Source organism: Dipodomys merriami, unplaced genomic scaffold (assembly GCF_024711535.1).
Source record: "Dipodomys merriami isolate MVZ:Mamm:240054 unplaced genomic scaffold, mDipMer1.0.p SCAF_8, whole genome shotgun sequence".
Classification (NCBI taxonomy): Eukaryota; Metazoa; Chordata; class Mammalia; order Rodentia; family Heteromyidae; genus Dipodomys; species Dipodomys merriami.
This window is the reverse complement of record NW_027206401.1, coordinates 15559644-15585253: the sequence shown is the minus strand read 5'-3', so window position 1 is coordinate 15585253 and position 25610 is coordinate 15559644. Positions and strand designations below refer to the sequence as shown.

At 46.1% G+C, this 25610-nt stretch overlaps 1 protein-coding gene and 1 long non-coding RNA gene across 7 annotated transcripts in view; one reads left to right on the top strand and one right to left on the bottom strand.

Annotated features, from left to right (window-relative positions):
• Positions 1–7376, bottom strand: part of LOC138819450 (uncharacterized) — a 10972-nt gene extending 3596 nt beyond the window's left edge. Inside the window, exons 1-5 of one of the 3 annotated variants that reach the window (XR_011369441.1) lie at positions 4744–4773; positions 3659–3849; positions 3098–3260; positions 1341–1464; positions 887–1064 (exon numbers count right to left, since the gene is read on the bottom strand). This is a non-coding gene — a long non-coding RNA (uncharacterized lncRNA). Of the gene's footprint in view, positions 1–886; positions 1065–1340; positions 1465–3097; positions 3850–4743; positions 4774–6551 lie in introns of those variants that run through there. The other 2 variants (XR_011369440.1, XR_011369439.1) reach the window with 2 other exon arrangements.
• The window catches only part of Stx11 (syntaxin 11), a 26136-nt gene extending 526 nt beyond the window's left edge, over positions 1–25610 (top strand). The window contains exons 1-2 of one of the 4 annotated variants that reach the window (XM_070010970.1): positions 7678–7824; positions 23612–25610. In XM_070010970.1, the coding sequence (XP_069867071.1) occupies positions 23617–24480 (864 nt within the window). In that variant the 5' untranslated portion in view covers positions 7678–7824; positions 23612–23616 and the 3' untranslated portion in view covers positions 24481–25610. Of the gene's footprint in view, positions 1–7677; positions 7825–8786; positions 8864–9069; positions 9191–23611 lie in introns of those variants that run through there. The other 3 variants (XM_070010971.1, XM_070010972.1, XM_070010969.1) reach the window with 3 other exon arrangements.

The window sequence follows — 25610 nt, the reverse complement described above, 5'->3', positions numbered from 1 at the left end:
TAAGTACAGTGGTGCAAAACACATTTCCAGAAGTCAGTATTGGGTAACTTGTCCCATCACCAAATATTTTAGCAACCTGTTATGCAAAATCATTGTTGCAGAAAAAATTGGTTCCCATTGAAAACAAGCAAATTACCTACACTACCCCCAGATGAATTTTTTAAAATTCTATTTTCTTTCACAGAGAACTTTTGTTCTATTTCTTTCTATTAAACTTTAGGTCTCTTATAAAGTATGCAACCATACCAGAAAGATCACTTCATTGAAATTTGTATTAAAATAAAAACACAACAATATATTCCAGGAGTTATAGGTAGGGATGAAATGTATCTAATACCAAAAGAATCCAATTTCTTCTCATGCTCCTTGTGCATGGAAAAATAAATGAGTGTATTAACAAGAAATTTCATTTTCTTTTTGTTCTGTTTTGTTGTCTGTTGGTTGTGGGGCTTGAACTGGGCCTGGGCACTGTCCCTCAGCTCTTCAGCTCAAGGCAAGTGCTCTACTACTTGACCCACAGCACCACTTCTGGTTTCCTGGTGGTTTATTGGAGATAAGAGTCTCGTGGAGGGCTGGGAAAGTGGCTCAAGTGGTAGAGTGCTAGCCTTGAGCTGAAGAGCTGAGAGACAGCATCTAGGCCCAGAGTTCAGGCCCCAAAACTGGACCCCCCCCCCCCAAAAAAAAGAGTCTTGTGGACTTTCCTTCCCAGGCTGGCTTTGAACAGTGATCCTCAGATTTCAGCCTTCCTAGTAGCTAGGATTACCGGTGTGAGCTACTGTACCCAGCTAGAAATTTGATTTTCTGTAAGAGTTACCTGGTACATTCTTTGCTTAGAATTTTATATTACTCTTTAAGTCCAGATAGCAAGTTGAGACAAAGCACTCACTTTGGGAATTCTTCATTTCTTTATTCTTCTGTGGTTTTTGCTTGTTTGTGTATTCTTTATTAGCAGTTAAGAACATGGCCTTTTATATCCGGTCTTTTGTTTCTTGGGAGGAGGATGGTGCGCAAGAACCTTAAGGCTCAGTTTATTCCTCTGTCATAAGTGGTTATTATTTCTCATCCTATATTGGAGGTGAGAATTAAATGAGATGTCATATGAGCATGTTAACAGAGTGCATGCACATTGTAACTGAGCAGTAAGTACCTTTAATGATAGTATTAGCATTAGGAATATGTTTCATGTTGTGGCATATGGTAACACATGAACATCTATAAGCACTTTGAAGCTTAATAGATATTTAAATATTTATAGCCTTAACATCCCATTTAACAATTGTCAGACATGTATTTCTCTAAATTATATTTTGTGTCGAGATAGTCTATATAAAAAGATTTACCTGTGATCTGAGATATTTTCCTAGTCTGAGTATACTGGTGGAGAATTTATGGCACACAAAAAGATTGCTTCATAAAGCTGATCAGTGGCTTGAAATTAGGATCTGATGGAATCAGGGAAGATACCTGTAAGAAGTGTGTAATTGTAAAAATTTCAGAGCTAGGCTGGGCACTGGTGGCTCACACCTATAATCCTAGCTACTCAGGAGGTTGAGATCTGACGATCACAGTGCAAAGTCAGCTCAGGCAGAAAAGTCCATGAGACTCTTATCTCTAATAAATTACTCAGAAAAAGCTGGAAGTGGCATTGTAGCTCAAGTGGTAGAGTGCCAGCTATGAGCACAAAGAGGCTTAGGGACAGTGTCCAGGCCCAGAGTTCAAGCCCTAGGGCTGGAAAAAAATATCAGAGCTAGAATTTACAGACTATAATCTTGGTACTAACTAAAAGGATATTGAGCCAAGTACTATGGGTTCACAGCTATAATCCTAGCTTCAGAGGCTCAGATCTGGAGGATCACAGTTGGAAGCCAGTCCAGGTAGAAATGTCTTTGACATTCAATCTCCAAAATAGTTAACCAAAATCCAGGCTGGAGGTGTGGTTCAGAAGGTAGGGCACCAGCTGTGAGCAAGAAAGCTGGTCCTGGGGCTTGAACTCAGAGCCTAGGCACTGTCCCTGCATGTAGAGCAGAAATAGGTCTGCAAGGAGCCACAAATGTTAACATAGCATCTTTCCTCCCTCCCAAAAGAAAGATCCTCAACTTGAATTTCAACCTGGCCAGTTTGGGAAGGGAAGAGCTTATTCAACTATAACCTGTGGCTAATGGAATCTAGCTAGCCAATACAGTAGCCAAAGAACTGTCTGTAATAAAAGAAATGTTCCATTCTGCACCATCCATTACACTAGCCACTCAGGAAGGTGGCACTTGAGCATTTGAAATGCTACTAATGAAATTGGAGAGCTGAATTTACATATTTTTTTAATCTTGATTAAATTTACGTAGCCACACAAGGCTATGGCAAGGTTCAGTGCAGATCTAGAAAAGATAAGTTAGCCGAACTTGGTGAGCATGAACTGGGGCATTGCTCAAGATAGAGCATCTGCCTAGCCCCGAGTACAAAAGGCTGGCACAGTTAAAACCAAAAATAAAAATCCCCACCAAAGACAGACTAATGGAAATAACAAGTGTTAATGTAAATGTAGACAAAGTTGAACCACTAGTATAGCTGCAGTGGTAAATGGTGTGATGATTCTAAAAAGCTAACAGTAGAACTGCCGCACCATCTAGCAATTCTAAATCCCCTACAGGGGTCTCTGTATACCCATGCAGTGGAATGTTACTCAGGCTTCAAAAGGAAGAGAATGGATAGACGCGTGGCGACAACATTGATAGACTGGTGGCTCATTCCCCGTTCCTTGCTCCTTGAAACACAGGGGTTGGGAGTATCACGGCTCCCTGTCTCGCCATTAGCACGCCTTTATCTCTCTTTTGTCTCCTTCATTATTTTCCCCTTAGCTCTGGTTCATGCTCCAGTTATAACGTGAAGCTCTTGTGTTGTTGCTTTTGTTTTTAATCCTTTCTATTGGCTATGTATATTTCTTCTGTTACTTCTTTTTCTCTCTCTCCATTTGTTCACCCTGAGGCCCACGCCAAGCAAGCTTCGATCACCCCACCGTCAAACCCTGCTCACCAGCCCCACCATGGACCTTAATGTGGCTAACCCCTCACTCTGTGTGCAGGCCTCACTTTTCCCCCCTCACCTGAGCAGCACCTGATAGAGTCAACCATCCTGCCTTGCAACAGGTCTTCCTTTGGCTTCTGAAGCAGAGCTCCCCTGGGCAGCCCTTCAATCTCTATCTTCTCCTTCCTTGATTCAGCGTCGTCGTCGTCGTCGTCGTGATCTCTGAACCTTGGGCTGACTTCCTGGGATTCAGATTTCAGACACCTCAACTTTATCTGTACCCCATCGCTGGGTGCACTGATAACCTGCAGTTAATGTCATCATCCCAGACTCACCTGACCAACCCCCTGTGCACATCTTGACAATGAGAACTGGAAGTGTGGACGGAATAAGCACCACAGCCGCGCTCCTGACAAACCTCTCAAGTGGCCCTCCCGCCTCAGTGTAGGAATCTTTCTACTTACTTTTGGTAAAAACTGCATTCATCTTTTTTTGGTCATGAGGCTGGATCTGAGGGCCTGTGTGCTATCCTTGAGCTTTTCAGCTCAAGGCTAGTGCTCTACCACTTTGAGCCACAGCTCCACTCCCATTTTTCTGGTAGTTAATTGGGGATAAGAATTCTTCTCATGGACTTTCCTACCTCAGCTGACTTTGAACCACTGTCTTCATATCCCAGCCTCCTCAGTAGCCAGGATTACAAAGCCACCAACACTTATCTTCGATTTTTTGTGGTATCCCATCCATGAGTTCTGCTAGCCTGTCATGAGCATGCTCAGAGCCTGACTGCTTCTTGCAGCTTCATCTGAGCCAGAATTCTCCAGAGAAGATGATCTAATAAATAATAAGAGACACAGAGATCATATAATACATATGCATATATGTGCATATATATTTAGAATACAATGTATCATAAAGGAATATTGCAATGATATATTGTTAGGAATTGGCTTATACAATTATATAGGCTGAGAAATCCTTAGAGTGGTAGCCAGCAAGCTGGAGACCCAGAGGCTGACAATGTAGTTTCTAGTGTGAAAGCCCCCTCAGCAGGAGATCCAATAGTGTAAGTGCCCATCTGAGACAGGCAGACTTGCTGTTTTTCCATGTATTTGTTTTAGCCCAGGCGTTGTGGACTGGATGAGCCGCTTGCTTTGGGGAGACCCATTTGCTTTCCTAATGAACAATTCAAATGTCAATCTCACTGGCACACTCACAATAGTGTGAAAGTAAATATCTGGGCACTCTGTGGCCCAGTCAAGGTGATACAACTTCCTAACTTGCTGATCAGTGTCCATCTTTGCACCTTACATCTATCTTCAACACAACAGTGGGTGTAAAGTTATACCTCTTTGCTTCCCTGCCAAATATTCTTTTAATGCCCCCTCCCCCATTTTGGTAGAAGTAAAATTTAAGGACCACTGTGACCCTAAAGCTCTCTGGCTCTGTTTCCATCCCCAACTTCACCCCTTGTTCTTCTTCCTCCACTCTTTCTATTATGTCTGTTTCTCTGAGAAGCCAAGCACTCAGCTAGGCCTGAACATCTTTGCCTCTGTCTATTTCTAGGCTTGAAATGATCTTAGTCAAATAGCCCATGGTGTTCCTATCTTATAGGCCTTTGCAAAACACTTATTTAAAAATGGACAGTACCCCTCCCCCATCCCTCTTGTCTTATTATCTTTTCAAATAATTAGGGCTTTGGGTAAAGCTCAGTAGTAAAGCACTTACCTGGCATATTCAGGAAGCTGGGTTCAGTCCCTAACATGGCAAAAAATAAGTAGATTTTTTAGAACAGTTTTAGATGAATAAGGAAGAATTGCAAAGATATTCAGAGAATTCTCACAATTACCTGCTTGCTAGGCCAGTGTTCTACCACTTGAGTCATAGCTTTGGTCTTTTTGTGCTCTAGTTATTTTTCAGGTAGGTTTTCAAGTTTTGCCTCTGGTCCACCAGTCTAACACCAGCATCCTCGTACCCTTGCCTCCTACATACTTGGATTAGCAGGTAGGTGTCACCAACTGCAGGCTTCCTCATTGAGATGCAGTCTGACTTTTTGCCTAGTCTAGCCTGGAACTAAGATCTTCCCAATCTTCTTCCTGAGTAGCTAAGCCTCTTAAACCAATCTTGATAATTTATTAGTAACAAAAGTTCAAACTTCAATGAGCCCCTTAGCTTTTATCTAATGTCATATTTCTGTCTTTAGAGCAAATCTAAGATCCTCATGTGTTTAATTCTCAGGTTCCCTTAGGCTCTCCTAGACTGTGGCAGTTTAAAAAAAAACTCCTTTATTTTTGATGACTTGAAAACTTTGAAGAATATTGATCAGGTATTATTATTATTGTTAAGTATTTGTATAAAGATGATACAATTACATTAGTCAGGTTAAAGGTATAGTGTTTCTTGGTCAATGTCAATCTCTTCTTTCATTCTCCATTTTTCCCCTTTTGTCCCTACCCTCAAATTACATAGTTCATGTTTTACATAATGCACATTGAATATGACTATATTTGCTTGCCTTAGCCAAGTTTTTTTTTTTTTTTTTGCCAGTCCTGGGGCTTGAACTCAGGGCCTGGACACTGTCCCTGAGCTTTTTTTGCTCAAGGCTAGCGCTCTACCATTTGAGCCACAGCACCACTTCTGGCTTTTTCTGTTTATGTGATACTGAGGAATCGAACCCAGGGCTTCATGCATGCTAGGCAAGTACTCTTACCACTGAGCCACTTTTCCAGCCCCTAGCCAGGTATTTTAAAACATGTCTTACTATTGGAACTCCTTTGATTTTTCTCATGGTAAGACTGACAATGGGCATGGCAGGGGAAGACCACAGAGGTAAAGCACCATTGCTCATCACCACCACAATGCTGACTCTGTTGACCTTGAGCTCTCGGATGAAGTACTGTTTACCCAGTTACTCTGTTGTAGAACTCTCTTTTTCCTTGTTTCCCATGGACTACTTCTCTCTCCTCTCTGTCTCTCTGTCTCTCTGTCTCTCTCTCGCTCTCTCGCTCTCTCGCTCTCTCGTTCTCTTGTTCTCTCTCTGTATTGTTTTTTAAATTTTAGAGACAGTCACTATGCATAGCCTGCATTTGCAGAATGGACAGTTAGCTTCTTGTCTATCTGTCTGTTCATCTCTGTCTCTCCTTAGTACTGGGGTTGAACTCAAGGCTTGGGCAATGTCCTTTAGTTTTTTCTTTCACTCAAAACTACCAGTTGAGACATAGCTCTGCTTCAGGCTTTTTGGTAATTAATTGGAAATAAGAGTCTGATGGGCCAGGTGCCAGTGGCTCAAGACTGTAATCCTAGCTACTTAGGAGGCTGAGACTATGGTTCAAAAAGCCAGCCTGGGCAGGACAGTCCATGAGACTCTTCTCTCTAATAAACTGCTCAGAAAAAGCTGGAAGTGGTGCTATGGCTCACGTAGTATGCTAGCTTGAGCAAAAGAAGCTCAGGTACAATACCCAGGCCCAGAATTCAAGCCCCAGGACAGACAGACCCCCCCCCAAAAAAAAGAAAGAAAGAAAAAGAATCTCACATACTTTCCTTTTGGGGCTGGCTTTGAACTAGGATCCTCAGATCTCAGCCTCTTGAGTAGCTAGGATTACAGGTGTGAGCCACCAGCACCTGACTCTTCCTTGACCAGGAATACCTCCATCAATTATCTGGAATTATTCTGTCTGGGAGATTTGTCTCTCCCACCTACCATTTACTTATGCCTTCAATCAATCATCTATTCATTTCAATGTGGACTCCGGGCTATTTTTTTTTAAGCTTGGGGGTTGTAATCCAATAATATTTTCCAGTTTATTGTCAATTGATTAAACAAAAGGTGTTTGTTGTTCAGCATACGAGTGTTGTTTCTCAAATGGTTCTAGGCTTGGCCTTTGGGATTCTTCAACCACTCCTTGTGCTTCACCCACTTCTGTCCTGGCGACGAACATTTCTGGCGTTTCTTTTTTCTTTAAAGGCGTGCCCTTACTCTTAAGCCCTAGCCCTGTTTTTCAAGTTGAATCACCACATCAGCTAAGGTCCACTTTTCTTGTGTCCAACCCCTCTTCCCTCGGGGCAGGGCGGGGCAGGGCGGAGAGAGGGAGGTTACGCAGAACTCCTGGGGAGGAGGCTGGTCCCCAGGAATGGATGACTGGCAGGGCCCTGCAGATGGGCGGTGGGATGGGTTCTGGGAAGGCCAGGCTCAGGTTCCCACGCTCCCCCACGGCCAGGCTCTGGCCTGCCGGCCGCCACACCCACGCTCCGAAGCCTCTTTCAGCCTCTTGGCCAGGTCACTTGCGGAGAAGACAAATGTCACCAGGGTAGCGGGTTTTCCCGGGGGAAAACCCGGCGCCCCACGCCCTGGGAGGGGCGGCGAGGGGCCGGGGAGGAAGTACCTGGGCAGCAGCACTCCGTGGTCGGCGCCCCCTTTCCCCAGCCCGCAGCACCTGGGGCGCCCGAGCCGAGCGAGGTGGGGCGGCTGGATCACGCGGGGTTCCGGGCAGTCAGGGGACGCCGCGAGCCCGGTGTGGGCGGGACCCTGAACCCGAGCGCCCTCGGCCACGCCCCAGCGGGGCCGTCCTCGGGCGGAGCCTGGTCCGCGGCCGGGGTGGGTGGGGTCGTCGGCGCCCAGAAGCGGGGCGCTGGCTCGCTCGCTCGCTCGCTGGGGCGGCGGTGGGTAGTTGGGCTGCGGCGGTGCGGGCGCGCGAGGCGCGGGGAGCGCCGCCGTCCCCGGGCGCACCCAGGTTTCCGGGCACATCGGGGTCCCGCGCGGAGGACCCGAAGAGGGGCCGAGAAGCCCCCACGCTCCTGCGGCCGGTCCCGGTGCGTCTTGCTGCCCCCTTGTCCCTCTCTGGGAGCGAGGGTGCGGGCCGGGGGTGGGGGGACGGTGGAGGGGGGAGGTGGCGCCCCAGGCAGGGGTCGCTGCGCGTTGGGTGCCATCCTGGAGGTGGCCGCCTCTGGGACCAGTCCTGACTGCACCTGTCGCACAGAGCAGAATGCCCTTTCCATTTAATTGAGATTATAGAGGCTCATTTAACGAATTGAGATTATGGAGGGGTTGATGGTTTCATTCCAGAGATCCTTCATGACAGACTAATTGTATACTGTATCCGCTGAAGACCACTTTTGTGTTAAGTCAAACTTTTGTAGGTGTTTTTTTAATTTTTTTAATGAATGGGGAGAGGGCATATTAATTACAATTTGATCGTTTCCTCACGACCGATTCCACTCTATGAGAACCATAAGAACGGACTTGAACTTGACAGTGTGTGACTCAGGGGCCTGGAAATGGGAGACAGTGACCCCGCCTTGATACAGTCCCGTCCCCTCCTTATACCCCCCCCCCCACAAACACACACCTCTGGGACTGGGGTGTCATTGTCGCTGCTTTAGCAGAGTGGCCAGGAATGGTGGTGGGGAGGGGGGAAGGGGAGGGACCACCGCCCACCGGGCAGGGAAGAGAATGCCTTCACTCCTGCCCGCACGGAGCCGAGTCCCCAGTACTTCCTGTGGTTCTCAAGTCCTGGCTTCAGCCGCCACCCGCTGCTTCTCAGCAAAGGGAGGAGTTGTTATTTCCCCCACGAGCATCCAAAAATGAGTCACGGGGCTGCAGTCTGCGTTGCCAGACTTGTTTCATGAACTTTTATACCCGTGGAAAGCCCAGAACCCGAGGGGGCGGTGGGCGTAGGAAGTCACCATTCAAGTTCTTAAGTTTCCCAGAGAACCTGATGGAACAGCAGACCCGGCCTGGGGCACTAGGCTGATCTGAGACAATCCCCCAGATCATGCAAGTTAATCCACCATGCGATGACCATTCTTGCTCTTGCCCTTCCCGGGTGGTAGAAAGAGGTCGTTTCTTGTGGTAAGTGTAAGTCCTTCTTTTAAGATGGTCTGTCCTCTTGATTAAATGGTGCTGACACCATGTGATCGTTTTCGATGAAGGTAGAGGCCTTGGAGCATGCGGTTTAAGCAGACAGGTCCCGCGTGGCTCTTAGAAAGGGACTTGGCATCACTGTCACCACACAGTAGAGACAGGAGCGACGTCTGTGTGCAAGCTGAACTGAGGCAAGTTCAGCCCCACACGACAATTGCCAGGCACCTTCTTTGTGCCAGCCTCTGAACTAAGCTCTGTCCATACGACCTCAAACAAGAGGATTCTGCCCACCAGCGTCTCCAGGACCCAAGGAAGGTTAGTAATGAGAGGGCAGCTATGGCAGATCTACCCAGAGTGGAGGGAGACTCCCTCCTTCCTTTTCTGACTGATGTCTCTAAGCTCTGGGATTTGGAATGTATTAGATAACTGCTGCAAGAGCAAGGGAAGTCTTGAGTTCGTTAAATCGTTTGTCTTTGTTGGCAAAGACCAAAGGACTGTGCATTTGTTTTTCATTCAACAAGTGATTTAAAATATATTGGCGGACAGGTATGGTGATACATATCTGTAATCCCAGCATTTTAGGAGGAAGAAATAAGAGGATCATGAATTTGAGGTCTGTCTGGAGTATATAATGTTATATATATATATATATATATATATATATATATATATATATGTGTGTGTGTGTGTGTGTGTGTGTGTAATATATATGTACATATATAATATATGTAATATATACTACAGAATGTATATAGTATGGAATATATACATATGATGTAAGTGAGACATGACATTTTTAGTGCTTGAATTAACTCTACTTCGTATTATTTAGGCTCCAGGTAAAAATAAACCCAGACTCTTATCACCCTTGTTGAAGCTATGTTCTGCTCCCTCATTTATTGGAGTACTTCCTCTTTATCATAGGTTTGTTTTTGATGACTTTAGTCTCCTGAGGCCAACAGGGGTATAAAACATCAGATCAGGAAATCCAGAAATAATAAGCTACTTGAAGAGAGAAACCACACTCATATCACTTTTACTACACCATTCCTATAACTGTTCTATTTTATGATTAGCTGTTATTATTAACTCTTTGTGTATCTGATTCATATATAAAACTTTGCCTTCATTCTGTATGGATAGGAGATAGAAGTCTAAGTAAGCTTTGGTGTTACCCAGCTTGAGGAATCCACGGGACCATACGGATCCCTGAGGACAATATTAAACTCCAGCACTACTCCAAGCTAGCCAGCTAAGGAGCTAGAACTAAACTTAAAACAACATTACCTTAATTTCTGTAATTCATTTCCCTAAAACAAACTCATTCCAAATTCCTTTTTGGGGAAGCTGGTCCTAGAGCTTGAATTCAGGGCCTGGTGCTGTCCTTGAGCCTCTTTGTGCTCAAGGTTAGGGCTCTAGCACTTGAGCCACAGTACCACTTCTGGCTTTTGCTGAGTAGCTTACTGGAGATAGGAGTCTCACAGACTTTTCTGCCTGGGCTGGCTTTGAATCATGATCCTCAGATCTCAGTCTCCTGAATAGCTAGGATTACAGGCATAAGCCACTGGCATTTGGCTCCGAAATTCCTTTTTTATGAGAAAGCAAAGATCCAGCAATGTGTTTCCTGAGAACACAACACCAAGGCTAGGTCTCGCTCCTGACAAGAGTAGGGATGTGTATATTGATTAGACCATGAACCTCCCCACAGGAGGAGGAGTTATCAGGCAAAGGAGGGGCAGATGTGCCAGCAGAAGGAACAGTATCATATAGTCAGGAAACCCAGCCAGATTGGTGTGGGCACAGGTAGTTGGGGCTGGAGGATGAGGCTGGAGAGAAAGGCAGGCTGATCACAAAGGCCATGTGGGAGCACACTTTTCTCCTTCAGAGAGAGACCTCTGAGCAAGTGAATATTGTCAGATACATGGTTATAAGGTGTGCATCACCATGCTTGGCCATGATTAACATTTTTTTGACTGAGCAATAATCATCATCATCATCATCATCAACTAAAAGGTATGGGTTACCAATGGTGTACCAGACACCATTAAATTATATTAAGTCTGTTGTTCCTCACTGTACTCCTGTGGCATAAATTCTTTTTTTTTTTTTTTTTTGTCAGTCGTGGGGCTTGACTTCTGGGCCTGGGCACTGTCCCTGCACTCTTCTGCTCAAGGCAAGTGCTCTACTGCTTGAGCCACAGCGCCACTTCTGGTTTTCTATTGGTTTATTGGAGATAAGAGTCTCTGGGCTGGGAAGGTGGCTCAGTGGTAGAGCACTTGCCTTGCATTCCTGAGGCCCTGGGTTCCATTCCTCAGCACTACATAAGCAAAAAGAAAAAAGCCAGAAGTGGTGCTGTGGCTGAAGTGGTAGAGCGCTAGCCTTGAGCTGAAGAGCTGAGGGACAGCGCCCAGGCCCAGAGTTCAGGCCCCACAACTGGACCCCCCCCAAAAAAAAAAAAAGAGTCTCATGGACTTTTCTGCCTGGTTGGCTTTAAACTTTGATCCTCAGATCTCAGCCTCCTGAGAGCTACCGACTCCCAGCTCTGTGGTATAAACTCTTTAATTGACTACTTTGACAGAAGGTAGTATGATTAATCATTGACAGGGCCAAGAATTGATCCCAAGTACTGGCATCAGACTTGGATTCCGAACCACTCTTCTGAATTAGGCTGTTTCAATGAAAACATGAATGAATGAATGAAATGAACAAATTTTTAGACCTCATAGTTGGTTTTATTCACTTAATCATGACAATTCTCCCCTAATCAGGAACAATCTCAATTCAAGATCTGGGCCTTGCAGCCCTCCTTCCCTGCCTACCACCCTTTACTGTACTTTCTCCTCCAATATGTGATTGATCCAGAGATAAACCGGAAATTGTTAGAAAGCAATCTCTCCCCCTCTCTCTTTCCTCTTTCTCTGTCTCTCTCTTTCTCTCCTTCTTCCTCTCTTTCCCTTTTCTTCTCTCTCTCTCTCTCTCCCCTTCTCTCTGTCTCTCTCCCTGTCTCTCTCTTTATAGTACTGGTACTGAGTCTGAACTCAGGGCCTCTCACCTGTGAGGCTGGCATGATTTTGCTGAGCCAGCTCTCCAGTCCTGTGTGTCACTGTTTTTGTTTTGTTTTGTTTGGGGGGGGGGGGTAAGTAGGGCCTCACTTCCAGCCTAGGCATGCAGCTGAGCCCACCTACGTTACGGTTCTCATCATTGCAGAAATATTAGGCATATGCCATCTCATCTAGCTGCCCTCTGTGGGAGAGGAGGCTCATGGACTTTTCTGCCCAGACTGGTTTAAAACCACCATCTTCCCAATGATATCCTCTAATTTGCCTCAAAGTGACGGGTATGCCCTGTACCCTACTGTGGGTTGAGAAAGGATCTTGTGAAATTTTCTGGCCAGACTGACCTCAAATCAGGACCCTTCCAATCTCAGCCTCTCAAGTAACCAGAATTACAGACTTGAGCCGCTGACACTCAGCTAGAAATTTCTCCTGGGAATTTAAACACTGTTAGGCAGATTCACTCTCCGAAGACTCCCAGAGCTTGCCCCACTATGTCTGCAGACCTGCCTGCCTTTAGCTGTACTGAATGTCCGCGCTCCTTGTTCTCCTGGTGTATTTCATCACTACAATCTCCCAGGAGGATTCAGGAAGCCTAGGTGGAAGGGGTTCCCCATTCATCTACAGATTGGGATCAAAAGGTGGAAAGTCGCTCACAAAGGCAGACGGGTACACAAAAACTCCATATTTTACAGCCCGGGCTTGTGATCTGTCTGCTGAGTCTCTGAAGCAGTGCCTTACTTGCACATCTGCTTCTGATTTCCAGAATTTTATAATTTGAGGAGGACAGGACAGTGCTGTATCTGGCCCTCTCTCTTTTGTTCAGATCCTGCTTTTGGAGGGGGATGGGGTAGGGATCTAGGTAGATTTCTGTAGTCCAGACAAAGGTAATCTGTCCAATCTGGTCCTTTTGTACACTCCTTTTATTATTTGATGACTCAACCTACACCAAATTGGTTTAATACCCTGATCTTTGTTCAGCAAGCAGGTCTGAGGTCTTTGTTCCCCAGAGACTTATTTTATATAAAGACCGAGTTCAAACTGAAGCCGCAACTCTGCTTCAAATTTGAAACTCTAAAATGTTCAGATATCTGAAACTTGACATTTTAGGTCCAAGTTATAGACACAGATGGGCACGTATTCAGGGCCATGTGCACTACACATAAACATTGACTAAAGTAGAGTATACGCAGGAGAGGATGGGAATGGTATAACTCCTTTGAAAGCTAACTCACAGTTTAACAAAATGAACACCAGGAAGCTGAAATATGTATTGTCAGGGAGAGAGAAGGCAGGGGGGAGGGAGGGCAGAAGAATGGAGACAGGAATGGTAGATGCACACAGGCATAATTCTCGATGTACAAAAGTGAAAATGGAACCACGGAGGGCAGGGGTGGGATTGGGCAAGATCGAGAACAGCAGAAAGGGTAACATTAATAAGGTTGCATTGTATTTATAAACTGACATGTTGAAACCCTTTTGTACAGCTACTTAAAGGTAATTTTTTTAAAAAAAAAAAACAAGCATGTCGGCATATAACTGTCTTCCCAGCTATGTAGGAGGTACAGAGAGGAAGATTGTGACTCAAAGCTAGCCCTGGGCAAAACTGAGACCCTATCTGAAAATCAACTAAATAAAAAAGGGTTAAGGGTGCGAGAATGGATAAATAAGTGCAATATCTTTTCTACATAGAAACTAAATTTTAGTTTCAACATTTTTTTCACTTTTACCAGGAAATCAAGATAGTCCTCCATTGTTGGAGAGCCACATAAAGCCATCTGGGGTGCTTTTCCTTTTATTTTAAGTCCTTTGTACCAGTGGTCAGATAACAAGAAAGGGAAGGCTTTGTGATTCTGTATAACATGGCTTTGGCTTTGTTCTGCTTCCTCAGTTTTGCTGGATTTCCCAGGAATTGGGAACCACCAGCTCTGAAAACTCATTTATGTTAAGCCCTCCCCTCACCCCCAATCGGAAACCTGTTTTAACTGTTCTCTGATTGATCATTCAACCAAGCATTTGTGGACCACTATTGCTGAGCCTAGATGTGTATCTGTGTATCAAATTCAAATTCTTTGTAAGGCTTCACAATTTGGAAACTTTGGGTGTTAACTGAAGTTGTAGGGGATTTTTTTTTTCTGTCTCTCGGTCGATCCTAAGATAATGCAGATACCACAACTTCTAGAAAAGCCCTTCCAGTCTATAAACCCAACGGTTATTCTTGTTTCCTGTTCACAGATGTAGAGCAGCTTTCTTTGTGCAAACGGATTGGGTAACCCTGTGAAGTTCAGCCTTTCAGTGTAGCAGAAATCACTCCAAGTGGAAAATGCAGAAACCAGGGCCTTCTCCTTGTGCTTTCAGTTTCAGAATTGCAGCCATGCTTTTATTCCTGCTCTTCTGCTATGGGCCTCCTTGTGTTGACTAGTGGCACAGAGCAGCTGATTTTGGACCATGTAGGACACAGTGCCTCGCTAAAGCCAAATATTACATTTCCCACCTGATTCTTGCACGGTAAACCAACCCAAAATGATGTCCAGATGACACTGTCACATGACACTTTATTATTTACAAAGTTGTCTCTTCTATAGTTTGTCTTTTAATGCCTGGAACAGCCCGAGGAGATAAAATAATAACTCAGATTATTACTTATTGTTGTCACACTGGCATTTTGTCGACGAGGAAGGAAACAGAGAGATTCAGTGAGCATACAAGATGACCCAAGATGTTGGCAGAATGTGACTGAAAGGTCAAGTTCAATGTCTTAGGTCAAGTTTCCAGGAGTTAGACACCCAGACCCTGTGAGTTACAAGGTGGAGGTTTGGTTGGGCTGTGCAGGATTGCTCAGAAGGGGAAAAATTGAACTTGAGCACCACAGCAGCCTCGCGCGTGGGGAGCTTTGAAGTTGGTTTGAGTCTTCAGAATTGTGCTGCCACCCTGAGGCAGAGGGTGCTGGGCCTTTGTGGCCCCGGCCTCCATCAGTCAGTAGCTGTGGGCTGCACTCTGCAGCGTGCACTGTTTTGGAGGGATTAAGGCAGCTCCCTTCAAGTCCAGGGCAATTCATGGAAGTGGGAACCTTGGAAAGCCAACCTTGCGAGCAACCAGGGCCAAGTAGAGGATGTGGGCAGCGCATCATTCACTAAACTTGGACCATTCGCCCCTGCACTGGCCTTGCTTGCCTTGTCTGCCTGGTCCAGGCCCTTGCCCTGTGTCCTAGAGCCCCGAAAGCTGTCACTTTGCTCATTGTGCTTAAGGATTTTCAGTTGCTGAACTGACAGCAAGAAGAAGAAAAGGCAAACTCCATGGTAAGGAGTGCGGCACAGCTGGGGAGGGGAGGAGTGTTGGATAGTAATGCCAGCCCAACTCCGCTGCCAGGGCTGCCCCTGAGCCACACCGTGCGCAACAGAGGCGCCTCGTGGCTTAGCCTCTGCAGGCTGCACGGTGCCGAAGGGAAATGGCTTTGTGACAGTCGTGTGTTGCTTAACAGACGGATGGACGGCATGACTTCTGAGAAGTGTGTTGTTGGGCAGTCTTGTCGTTGGTGAGAATATAGAGGACTTGCCCACACTCAGAGGATCTAGCCGAGCACCCAGCCAGGCTCTAGGCAACAGTCTGTAACTCTGAGGCCAGGAACCCACTCAGGGTGGTCCTGATGGCACTTCCGTGGGAACACTCATTGTTGAGTGGAGCTTTCAGGACTGGAAGCTGCTTGGAGTGAGTCAAAGAGTCGCCTGGTTCTCTTCCTACTGTAGACTTTACAGACACAACATACAGGTATGCTAAAGTTATTATTGTTGTTGTTGTTGTTGTTATCACCGACATCATTATCATCATCATTTTGGTACTGGGGATTGAACTCAAGACCATGAGCTTGGTAAGCAAGCACTCTGTTCCCAGAGCCATGCCTCCAGTCTTTAGTTTTTCGGGTAGAGTGTTTCTTCTTTTTTTTCTTTTCTTCTCCTCAACCTCCCCCCCCCCCCCCCCCGCCCACCCAGTGCTGGGCTTGAACTCAGGACCTGGGCTCTGCTCCTGAGCTTCTTTTCCTCAAGGCTACTACTCTACCACTTGAGCCACAAAGCTCACTTCCAGCTTTTTCTGAGTAGTTCGTTGGAGATAAGAGTCTTACAAGCGGGGTGCCGGTGGCTCACACCTATAATCCTAGCTACTCAGGAGGCTGAGATCTGAGGATTGCGGTTCAAAGCCAGCCCTGGCAGGAAAGACCGTGAGACTCCTATCTCCAATAAACCACTAGAAAACCGGAAGTGGTGCTGTAGCTCAAGTGGTAGAGCGCTCGCCTTGAGCTGAAGAGCTGAGGGACAGCTCCCAGGCCCAGAGTTCAAGCCCCACGACTGACAAAAAAATAAAGAGTCTCACAGACTTTCTTGCCCAGACTGGCTTTGAACTGCAATCCTCAGATCTCAGCCTCCTGAGTAGCTAGGATGACAGGCGTGAGACAGAGGCGCCCAGTTGCTGCTGCTGCTGCTGCTTCCTCTTCCTCCTCCTCTTTCTTCTGCTTCCTCCTCTACTTCTTCCTCCTCTTCCTCCTCCTCCTCCTTCTTCCCCCTCCTCCTCCTGCTCCTCCTAGGTACCTGACACTTTCACTCATTGGCACACTACCAGCTGAGCCATACCTCCAACCTCAGGGTATTGCTTTATTATTATAAGACCTGCCTCAGACTTCGAACCTCCTACTTACAGTCCCCAGGAGTTGGGGTGAGAGAGGTATGCTATCATGCTTTGTTTGTTTGTTGGGATAGGGTCTTGCTAACTTTTTGCCCAGACTGGTCTCAAACCATGATCCTCTTGATCTTCTCAAGTGATTATCGGCATGAACCGACACACCTAACTCCTGAGGTGCTTCTTGAGATTTTGTTGTTCTTTTCAGAAATCTGTCCACAGTAATTTTCTTGGTTTCTTTCCTTTTTTTTCCTTCTTCTTTCATGGCAGAGTTGCTTGTAGGCAGATAATGCCCCATGAACTTTCCTTTTGTTAGATTCTTGTGGAACCAACAAGGGTGAGGGAGGTGTCTGTGTTTTCAGACTTCTGAAAACATAGTTTTTTTTTGCTTTGTGTTTTTAGCTCGGCTGGCCTTGGGCAGTGATCTCCTGATCTCTGCCTTTCAAGTAGCTGAGATTACAGACGTGCTACCACATCCACTTTTTAAGGAGCTTTTTGAAGTCTGCAAATACTACTGCTAATGCTAAAGCTTGGTGGACATTTGGGGAAATTCCTCCTGACCCTTCTTCAATGCTATGTCCACTAAGCAATAGGAATTTTCATCTATATCATAATCTCACAGGACCACCCCCATATTTACTGCATGTTGTTAACCAAATGTTATATGGTGCATGATTTTATAATATTCCAATTCCTCCTTTCCTCCTTCTCCTCCTCCTCCTCCTCTTCTTCCTCCTCCTCCTCCTCTTCTCCCTCTTCTCTTTCTTTCCCTCTCTTACCACCTTCTTTGCTAAACCCTTGAGAGGCTTCAAATCAGTCCATTGAACCCTAGTGTGTAATCTGCAGGTTATAAAGCAGAAGAATTACCTACGGTATTTCAGAGCCCCCACCCACCCACCCAAAAAGAAAAGAACAAAAAAGAAAAAGCATGGGCCACCTTCTAGAGCCACTGGAAGAGAATTTAGGATTGTGACCCATAAAGCAACATTTTTGACACATTTTCCCCCAGATGCTACTTTAGAGAACTGCTGTCTAAACCATTACACCCTAGTCCTAATGGTCACCATACTGGCCAATGTGGGGATTTTTCTTATGATCTAGAAGCCCTGGATTCTGTGGTATAACATCCCAGGGAGCTGAGCCTCAGCACCAGCAAGCTTGAAAATGAGTCAGCCCAGCTCCTCATTTAATTTCTGATGTGCCCAATGGAGGGCCCAGGTGGCTTCTTGCTTGGCCCTAACCCAGATTGCAACCCATATAGACAGACAGACAGACAGACAGACAGACAGACAGACAGACAGACAGACAGACAGACAGACAGACGGATAGACAGACAGACAGACAGACAGACAGAGATAGAAGGGAGGCCCCGGGCCTTTTTCCATCTTAGAGAGCTGGGTGAGAAATGTCAAATGCCTTAAAGGAAGGGGATGGGTGAGCATACAGGAATCAGTAGGCTTTCTGGGAGGCAAAGAAGGTTCCAGGAAATCTCATGCCAGATGAAGCTTTGAGGCGCTGTCTTCAAACTTTAATTACTATCTAACAGACTGAGAGAGAGAACTTGAGAAGAAAGGTTAAACATGCACAAATGCGGGAAAATAGAGTGTCTAGTTCACTGAAATGGGCAATAATTTTTCTTCAAAGGGGAAGCACTTTTAAGTTTATTGATTTTTGAGTCAGATCCTTGTAGGAAATACTACACACTTAAAGACTAATCTTGTAAATGGCTGGGGCCCTTGCATGCCTTTTATTTGCTACTGAAACGCTAAGTTACCATCATTTCTATACTCCCCATGCTTCTTGTCAGTGCTCTGGTGCTATCGGCCTGGCTTCACTTCCCCTTTTCCCTTCTGGCTCTCTCCTTAGACCCCAGCTTCTCTAGAAAGCTTTCAGTCCCTCGCCCTGACTGAGTTCCACATCTAGAAGGTCTAGAAGTGCTCGCACCTCTATGGATGTATTAGTGCTGTGCTCCCTGCCAGCCTGTCCTGTTCCTCTCTGTGTGCAAGACACCTCCTATAAAGCAACTGCAAATCATGATTCTGTCGGGTCTATTCAGTCAACAAATACGTACTGAGGATTTCCCAGATGCTGGGCACTCTGCAGAGAATCCATGGCAGCATAGGAGTTGTCCTAGATTCCATGCAGTGATGGACAAGCCTAGCAGAAACACTGAACAGGAGACTGTGTTACACAGTGGTCAGCCCTGGGAAAGAGGAAGTTCCCCCAGTGTCTGGAGACCCAGCCCTGTCTCATCAAATAGAAGTGACACCAGGATCACAGTTAGAATGCTGGCTTTCTCTTTGTAAACAAAAAACACTGGTCTATCAAATTTAAAATTTGCCAGAGCTTCTTGTGTGTGTGTGTGTGTGTTCGCTAGTATGTAAGCATGCATTTTGACAAAGAACAAGAAAGTAACTCCTTCGTTTAATGAGTAAAATAACAAAGAGAGAAGGAAGTCCTGTGTCTGGTTCAATGAGCTTTTGCTAGAAGCTAGTTTGTAACATTTTAATATGTAGAAAATAATGCTCAGAAAATTCTCAACTTTGAGCATACATTTGACAAAGCTAACTTAAAGAATCAAATGATCTTAGCCTCAAGAGAGTGCTGGCCAGATAAGCCTTTGCACATGCGCCCAGAACTCTGTGTCCACCAACTTCTCCAACACCGCACATGTGCACGAGAAAGAGCAAAATGGGGGTGGCAGTTGTGGCTTCTGCCCAGCTCAGCTGCTTTCTTCCCATTCTCGCTCTGCAGCATTATTCTTCTGGCTTATTTCTCTCCGTAAATTGTCAGCTTAACTGGGGGCAGGAATGATGACTTCTGATATTTTTTAAACTTTGGGATTTAACTTTTTAACTAACTTATAATTAATATTATTTTTGGCTGTGTGTTTGTAAAGTAGAAAGTGATGTTTTAATTCATACATACAGTGTGACATAATTAAATCAAATAAAATGAGCACATCTGTCACTTGATTTGCCTGTCATTTTTTTTTGTTTTTTTGGTTTTTTTTGGGTCCGGTTGTGGTGCCTGAACTCTGGGCCTGGGCGCTGTCCCTCAGCTCTTCAGCTCAAGGCTAGCGCTCTACCACTTGAGCCACAGCACCACTTCTGGCTTTTTTCTTTTTGCTTATGTGGTGCTGAGGAATGGAACCCAGGGCCTCATGCATGCACGGCAAGCGCTCTACCACTGAGCCACCTTCCCAGCCCCTTGCCTCTCATTTTTTTTATGGCTAGACTAATTTGAAGTTTCCCCTTACTTTAGAATATGTTGTTGATGGTTATAGTCCCCTGCTCACTGCTGGATCTTAAACCCCATTCCTTCTATGGGAAATGTTGTGCACTTTGATGGACAGCTCCTATGCCCTCCCCCACCAGCCCTCCGTAGACATTGTTCTATCCTCTACTTCCATGAGCTCGGCTCAACCAAATTCCCCATATGAGTGACACCCTAGATTTGCCTTGTGTCATCCATCTTGTCCCCAGTAACACAAGTCCCTCCCACCCCACCCCGACCCCCCTTTATTTTGTGCTGGTCATGAGAATTTCACAAAGGCCCTGGCTGCTTTCTTTGAGCTTCTTTTCCTCAAGGCTAGCCTCCACCATTTGAGCCAGAGCTCCACCTGCAGCTTTTTGTGTGTGTGTGATTCATTGGAGGTAAGAGTTTTATGGACTTTCATTCCAACTGTGATCCTCAGATGTCAGCCTCCTGAGCTGCCAGTGCCCTGTGGATTTTGCCTTTTTTAAGATAACCAGATTGTTTCTCCAGTAAAAATCTTACTTGTTTAATGTGACATCACAAAGCAAACATACCAGTGCTATCATGTGCATAGTTAGCCTCTGAATGTCTCCCTTAATTATGAAGAATGCCACCCAGTTGGCTGACTGCAGTGGAAGGAAGATCAAGCTGCCAGGAAGCAGCTCTTAAAGCAGATGTAGGTGAAGGTGTAGAATTCTCTACGATGTCCCATTTAAGTCAGCTTGAATGTATGCTCACCACCCACCATCCTAATCACATGAATACCAAAAAATGGAATGAAAACCTGCCGTGCAGCTGGGAGCTATAGAGTTATAGGTTCATACCTATAATTCTCAGCTACTCAGGAGGTTGAGATCTGAGAGTTGTGGTTCAAAGCCAGTCTGGGCAGGAAAGCCTACGAGACTCTTCAATGAGCCAGCATAACACCAGAACTGGAGGCATGGTTCAGGTGGTAGAGTATCAGACATGAGAGAAAAAGCTAAATGATGTCCACGAGGCCCTGAATTCCAGCCTGAGTTGGCAAACACCAAGTGCATGTGGACATGTAAATTAGGCTCGAAGGGAATGGAGCTGTGGTGATTACAAGGACCATCTGCTTCTCCTCCCACCTTCCTTATGAATGTTTGCCTCGCTGGCCTCTAACTGTGATCCTTGCCCTGTCAGCCTCCCAAGCAGCTAGGATTACACACATGAGGCACAGACACCTGGTTACTATATTAATTTTTGATGGCTACTTGCTCATACACTAATATTTTGTTTGTAATTGATCTTGCCCTCTTTTTCCCTCTCATCTGTTTTTCATTTATGTATCTATATACTTGTTACCTACCTGTCATTATGTATCTATGTATGTATCTACATGTGTCTGTCATCTATCTACCTATCATCATCTGTCACATCATATATGTATCTATCATATATCTACTTATCTGTCCTTTATCATTATCTACCATCTGTCTACATATCTGCATCTATCAATTTGTCTACCATCATTTGTCATTTATTTATCTGTCACGTATGTATCATCATTGACTTACCATCTGTCATTTATATAAAGCTTTTATCAATCATCTCTCTACTCTATTATCTATTGATAGAAAATTGATTGATCTATAACCATGGTTGATCTAAAATCATGTCCTTACTTTTCCCTCTCTGTAAGCTTACATAATATTCTTTACCTGGAATTCCTGTTATTCAAAATTCAGACAATAAAGGACTAGACACCTAAATTCTTTCACTCTGCTTAAAAAAAAAAATCTCTCACTTGCATTCCTTCTGCTTTCTAGAAGGATCTTCTATTCTACTGCCTTTGGAATATAGGTCAGTGTGTTGGAAAGTAGGTGAAAGAAGAAAACTTGTTAGTGTAATATTCCATGTAAAAACATTCACCTAGCCCGCCTCCTCTTAATAGCATTCATCTGCCCTGTATTCTCTTTGGCTCTTCACAGTACAGTTTCCTTCCCATATAGGATGGGGAGAGAGCACAGTCACCCTTCCGTGTGTGTGTGTGTGTGTGTGTGTGTGTGTGTGTGTGTGTGTGTGTGTGTGTGTGTGTGTGTGTGTGTGGTGTGTGTGTGTGTGGTATTGGGGCTTGAACTCAGGGCCTGGGCACTTTAGCTTTTTCACTCAAGACTGACACTCTAGCATTTGAACCACAGAACCACTTCTCTTTAATTTGTTCCAAGAGGATATTTGAATGTGAAGACATTTAGCCCGAGGGGAGCATGGCTTAGTCCGGCCCTGCTGGGTCCTTATTCTTCCCAGGGTGCTTCTCAGTCACCTTTCCCAGCCCTGAGAACGTCTGCTATTGATTTTAGTCAGCAGCTAGCAGAAATGGCATTTTAAGCAGGACAACTTGTTATATTAAAAATCCTGGTCACAGAATAAAATGTCTGCGGAGTTGGTGTAAATAATGACTGTGGGAGAGGAGAGGCCATGGGAGTATTTCAGTCTCCCATTCATCACCCAATCCGGCTTGTCAGCATTCCATTTGCAGCAACCTGTAAAATTAATGACATCAACTTAAAAGTAGCTTTTAATTGAAGATCAAGGTCCCTGGTAGAGTGTGCTCTACCTCTCCCCCCCACCCCCTCTGCAAATCACAGCAGGAAGTCTTCCTAGGGAAGGAGGCTCAGGTACAACAAGCAGATAGTCCCAATGTTGGCATGCATACGTGCTTCTAAGTTGAACGTTTTTCATTTCACTGAGAAAGTATGCATAGAGAACATTATTTTGCCTGGCTCAGGTTGTAAATGGTCGGATCCCACCCTTATAAAAATGGAAATTCTGCTTGAGTCATTAACTTGTTTCAAAAAGCTATTTATTTGTTCAAGGAAGGAGTTTCATTGTGATCTTTCCCTGCATACCTACAATACCTAGATCAAACTCACCCCTTCCTTCACCCTCCCTCCCCCTCCCCCTCCTAAAACAGCTTCCCCAGGTCCCATGGTTCTGTTCACATAAGGCAAATAAGCTACTTAGGCCTTATACATCCTCACTCACCATTAACTGGCTCACCCTTGCACCTCCTGCTGATACTCGCTCCACCGCACATTTTCAAGAGAAAAGAAATCAGCCTCGATTTATAGAGCAACTGTTTCCACAGCTTCCATACTCCATACTATGCACAGAAGGGAAAGTTCAGCAGTGCTCAAAAGCCATGACACGCGGTGTTACTCCTAAAGTCTTATAAGTTGTCCTCATTCCAAAATCCTGATGTTTGCAAGCCTTTTCTTCTTATTTCTTCTTTTTTTCCCTGTGTCTGTTTGATGTGATGAATCAAAAACATAAAACAAGAAGATGAAGAAGAAAGGACCCGTTTCCCAAAGCAACCTGAAAATGTGAATCTCTGATTGAATTGTGGGCACTTTTGACAGTGAACTGCACACGCGTGTGGGTTATGAAACACAGACGCGTTCAGGCCTTCAGTCTCTGGTTGACTTGTGAGCACGTCTATCTCCTCTCTCTGACTCTGCCTCGATATTTCATGCAGTTACTCACACTCTAACTTAGCTTCTTCACTCAAGGCGAGCGCTCTACCACTTGAGCCACAGCTCCATGTCCAGCTTTTGGGTGGTTCATTGGATGGGCTTTCCTGCCCAGGCTGGCCTCGAACCGTGATCCTCGGGTCTCACCCTCCTGAGTAGCTAGGATTACAGGCATTGCGCCTGGGTACTGCAGCAGGGCCCGGGCATCTCTTTAATCGCGGGTCACGCGGTGGACGAACGTCAACCTCTGTCTCTGTTTGCAGGCGCCATGAAGGACCGGCTGGCAGAACTGGTGGAGTTGTCCCAAAACTACGATCAACAGCTCGCAGATGGGGACGATGACCGGGACCCGCCGGGCGAGCACCTCATGTTCGAGACAGACCACCTCCTGGAGTCCTTGTACCGCGACATCCGGGACATCCAGGTGGAAAACCAACTGCTGGTGGCCGACGTGAAGCGCCTGGGGAAGCAGAACGCGCGCTTCCTCACGTCCATGCGGCGCCTGAGCAGCATCAAGCGCGACACCAACTCCATCGCCAAGGCCATCAAGGCGCGGGGCGAGGGCATCCACCGCCGGCTGCGCGCCATGCAGGAGCGCGCCCAGGAGGCCGAGGCCCAGCACGGCGCGCACTCGACGCTGGCGCGCATCTGGCGCGCGCAGCACGGCGCGCTCTCGCGCACCTTCCAGCGCGCCATGCACGAGTACAACCAGGCCGAGATGAAGCAGCGCGACAACTGCAAGCTCCGCATCCAGCGGCAGCTGGAGATCATGGGCAAGGACGTGTCGGGCGAGCAGATCGAGGCCATGTGCGAGCAGGGCAAGTGGGACGTGTTCTCCGAGAACCTGCTGGCCGACGTGAAGGGCGCCCGCGCGGCGCTCAACGAGATCGAGACCCGCCACCGCGAGCTGCTGCGCCTGGAGAGCCGCATCCGCGACGTGCACGAGCTCTTCCTGCAGATGGCCGTGCTGGTGGAGAAGCAGGCCGACACGCTGGACGTCATCGAGCTCAACGTGCAGAAGACCGTCGACTACACCGGCGAGGCCAAGGTGCAGGTGGGCAAGGCCGTGCAGTACCGGAAGAAGAACCCCTGCCGGGCCATCTGCTGCTTCTGCTGCCCCTGCTTCCACTAGCCGCTGCCACCACCGTCCCCACCTCCCCCACCCCCATCACCACGCAGCAGGACCCCCCACTGGGCCTCTTTATAGAACCCAGGCCTTAGAAGAAAGACCCGGTGCCCGGCCTCGGGGGGTGGGGGGTGGGGGCGCTGGTGGCTCAGGCCTGTCAATCCTCGCTGCTCAGGAGGCTGATGATAGGAGGATCAAGGTTTGAAGCTAACTGGACAGAAAAGTCCAAAAGACTCTCAGCTACCAAAAGAAAGGAAAAACCAGAAATGGCGCTGTGTCTCATGTGGTAGAGCACGCTAGCTCTGAGCAGAAAGGCGCAGAAAAAGCCAAGTGAGAGTACAAGGCCCTGAGTTCAAAGCCTGGCACAACATGGAAGGGAGGGAAGGAAGGAGGGAAGAAAGGAGGGAGGGAGGGAGGGAGAAGGAAGGAAGGATCATCCCATGGTTCTTCAGGAGAGAGAAAGAAAAAATAGAACCCAACTCTTGCTTCGTACTATCCCTTGGGTCTTCATTCCTACTGCAGTTGTGTGAGGCCTGACATACCACGTGACCTTCCCTGTCTCCCTCTCCCTGGGTCTTGACTGCAGGCCCAATGTGTAAGAGTTGCTTTCCAGTGGACTCAAGGAGGAAGGCAATGCTGCACCTGCTAATACTATGAACTCATCAAAAATGCCTTTCATTGTCCTCCCTTTCCTAGTTCTCTTCCATTTCAAGTGCTCTTGCATTTCCTGCGTTTGTGAGTCTTCATCTGATGTATGCAGTGGTCTCCTGCCTGCAATGGTATTTGCTTTCTGCTCATCTCCACTACTCGTTAAAAGCACATTGAACACATGCTTTTCTTACGCCTTTCACTTGTACTATTTTCCACCAGAATATATTTTGTGATAATTTTTTAAATGTTTTTAATCACCAAATGTTGAACACGCACTCAAAGCCTGTATCCGTCACAGTGTTTTTGTATTTTCCATTATGTATTTTTTCATGTTTATTTAAAAATTATCTTTTTACTGGACTGCAAATGCACATGGATGTGTAAATGTAAAATACTAATATTTCCTAATGTGTACATAATGATCAATGGGGTTAACTTTACTTTTATAAATATAATATATAAATAACAAGAAAATACTTTTTTCC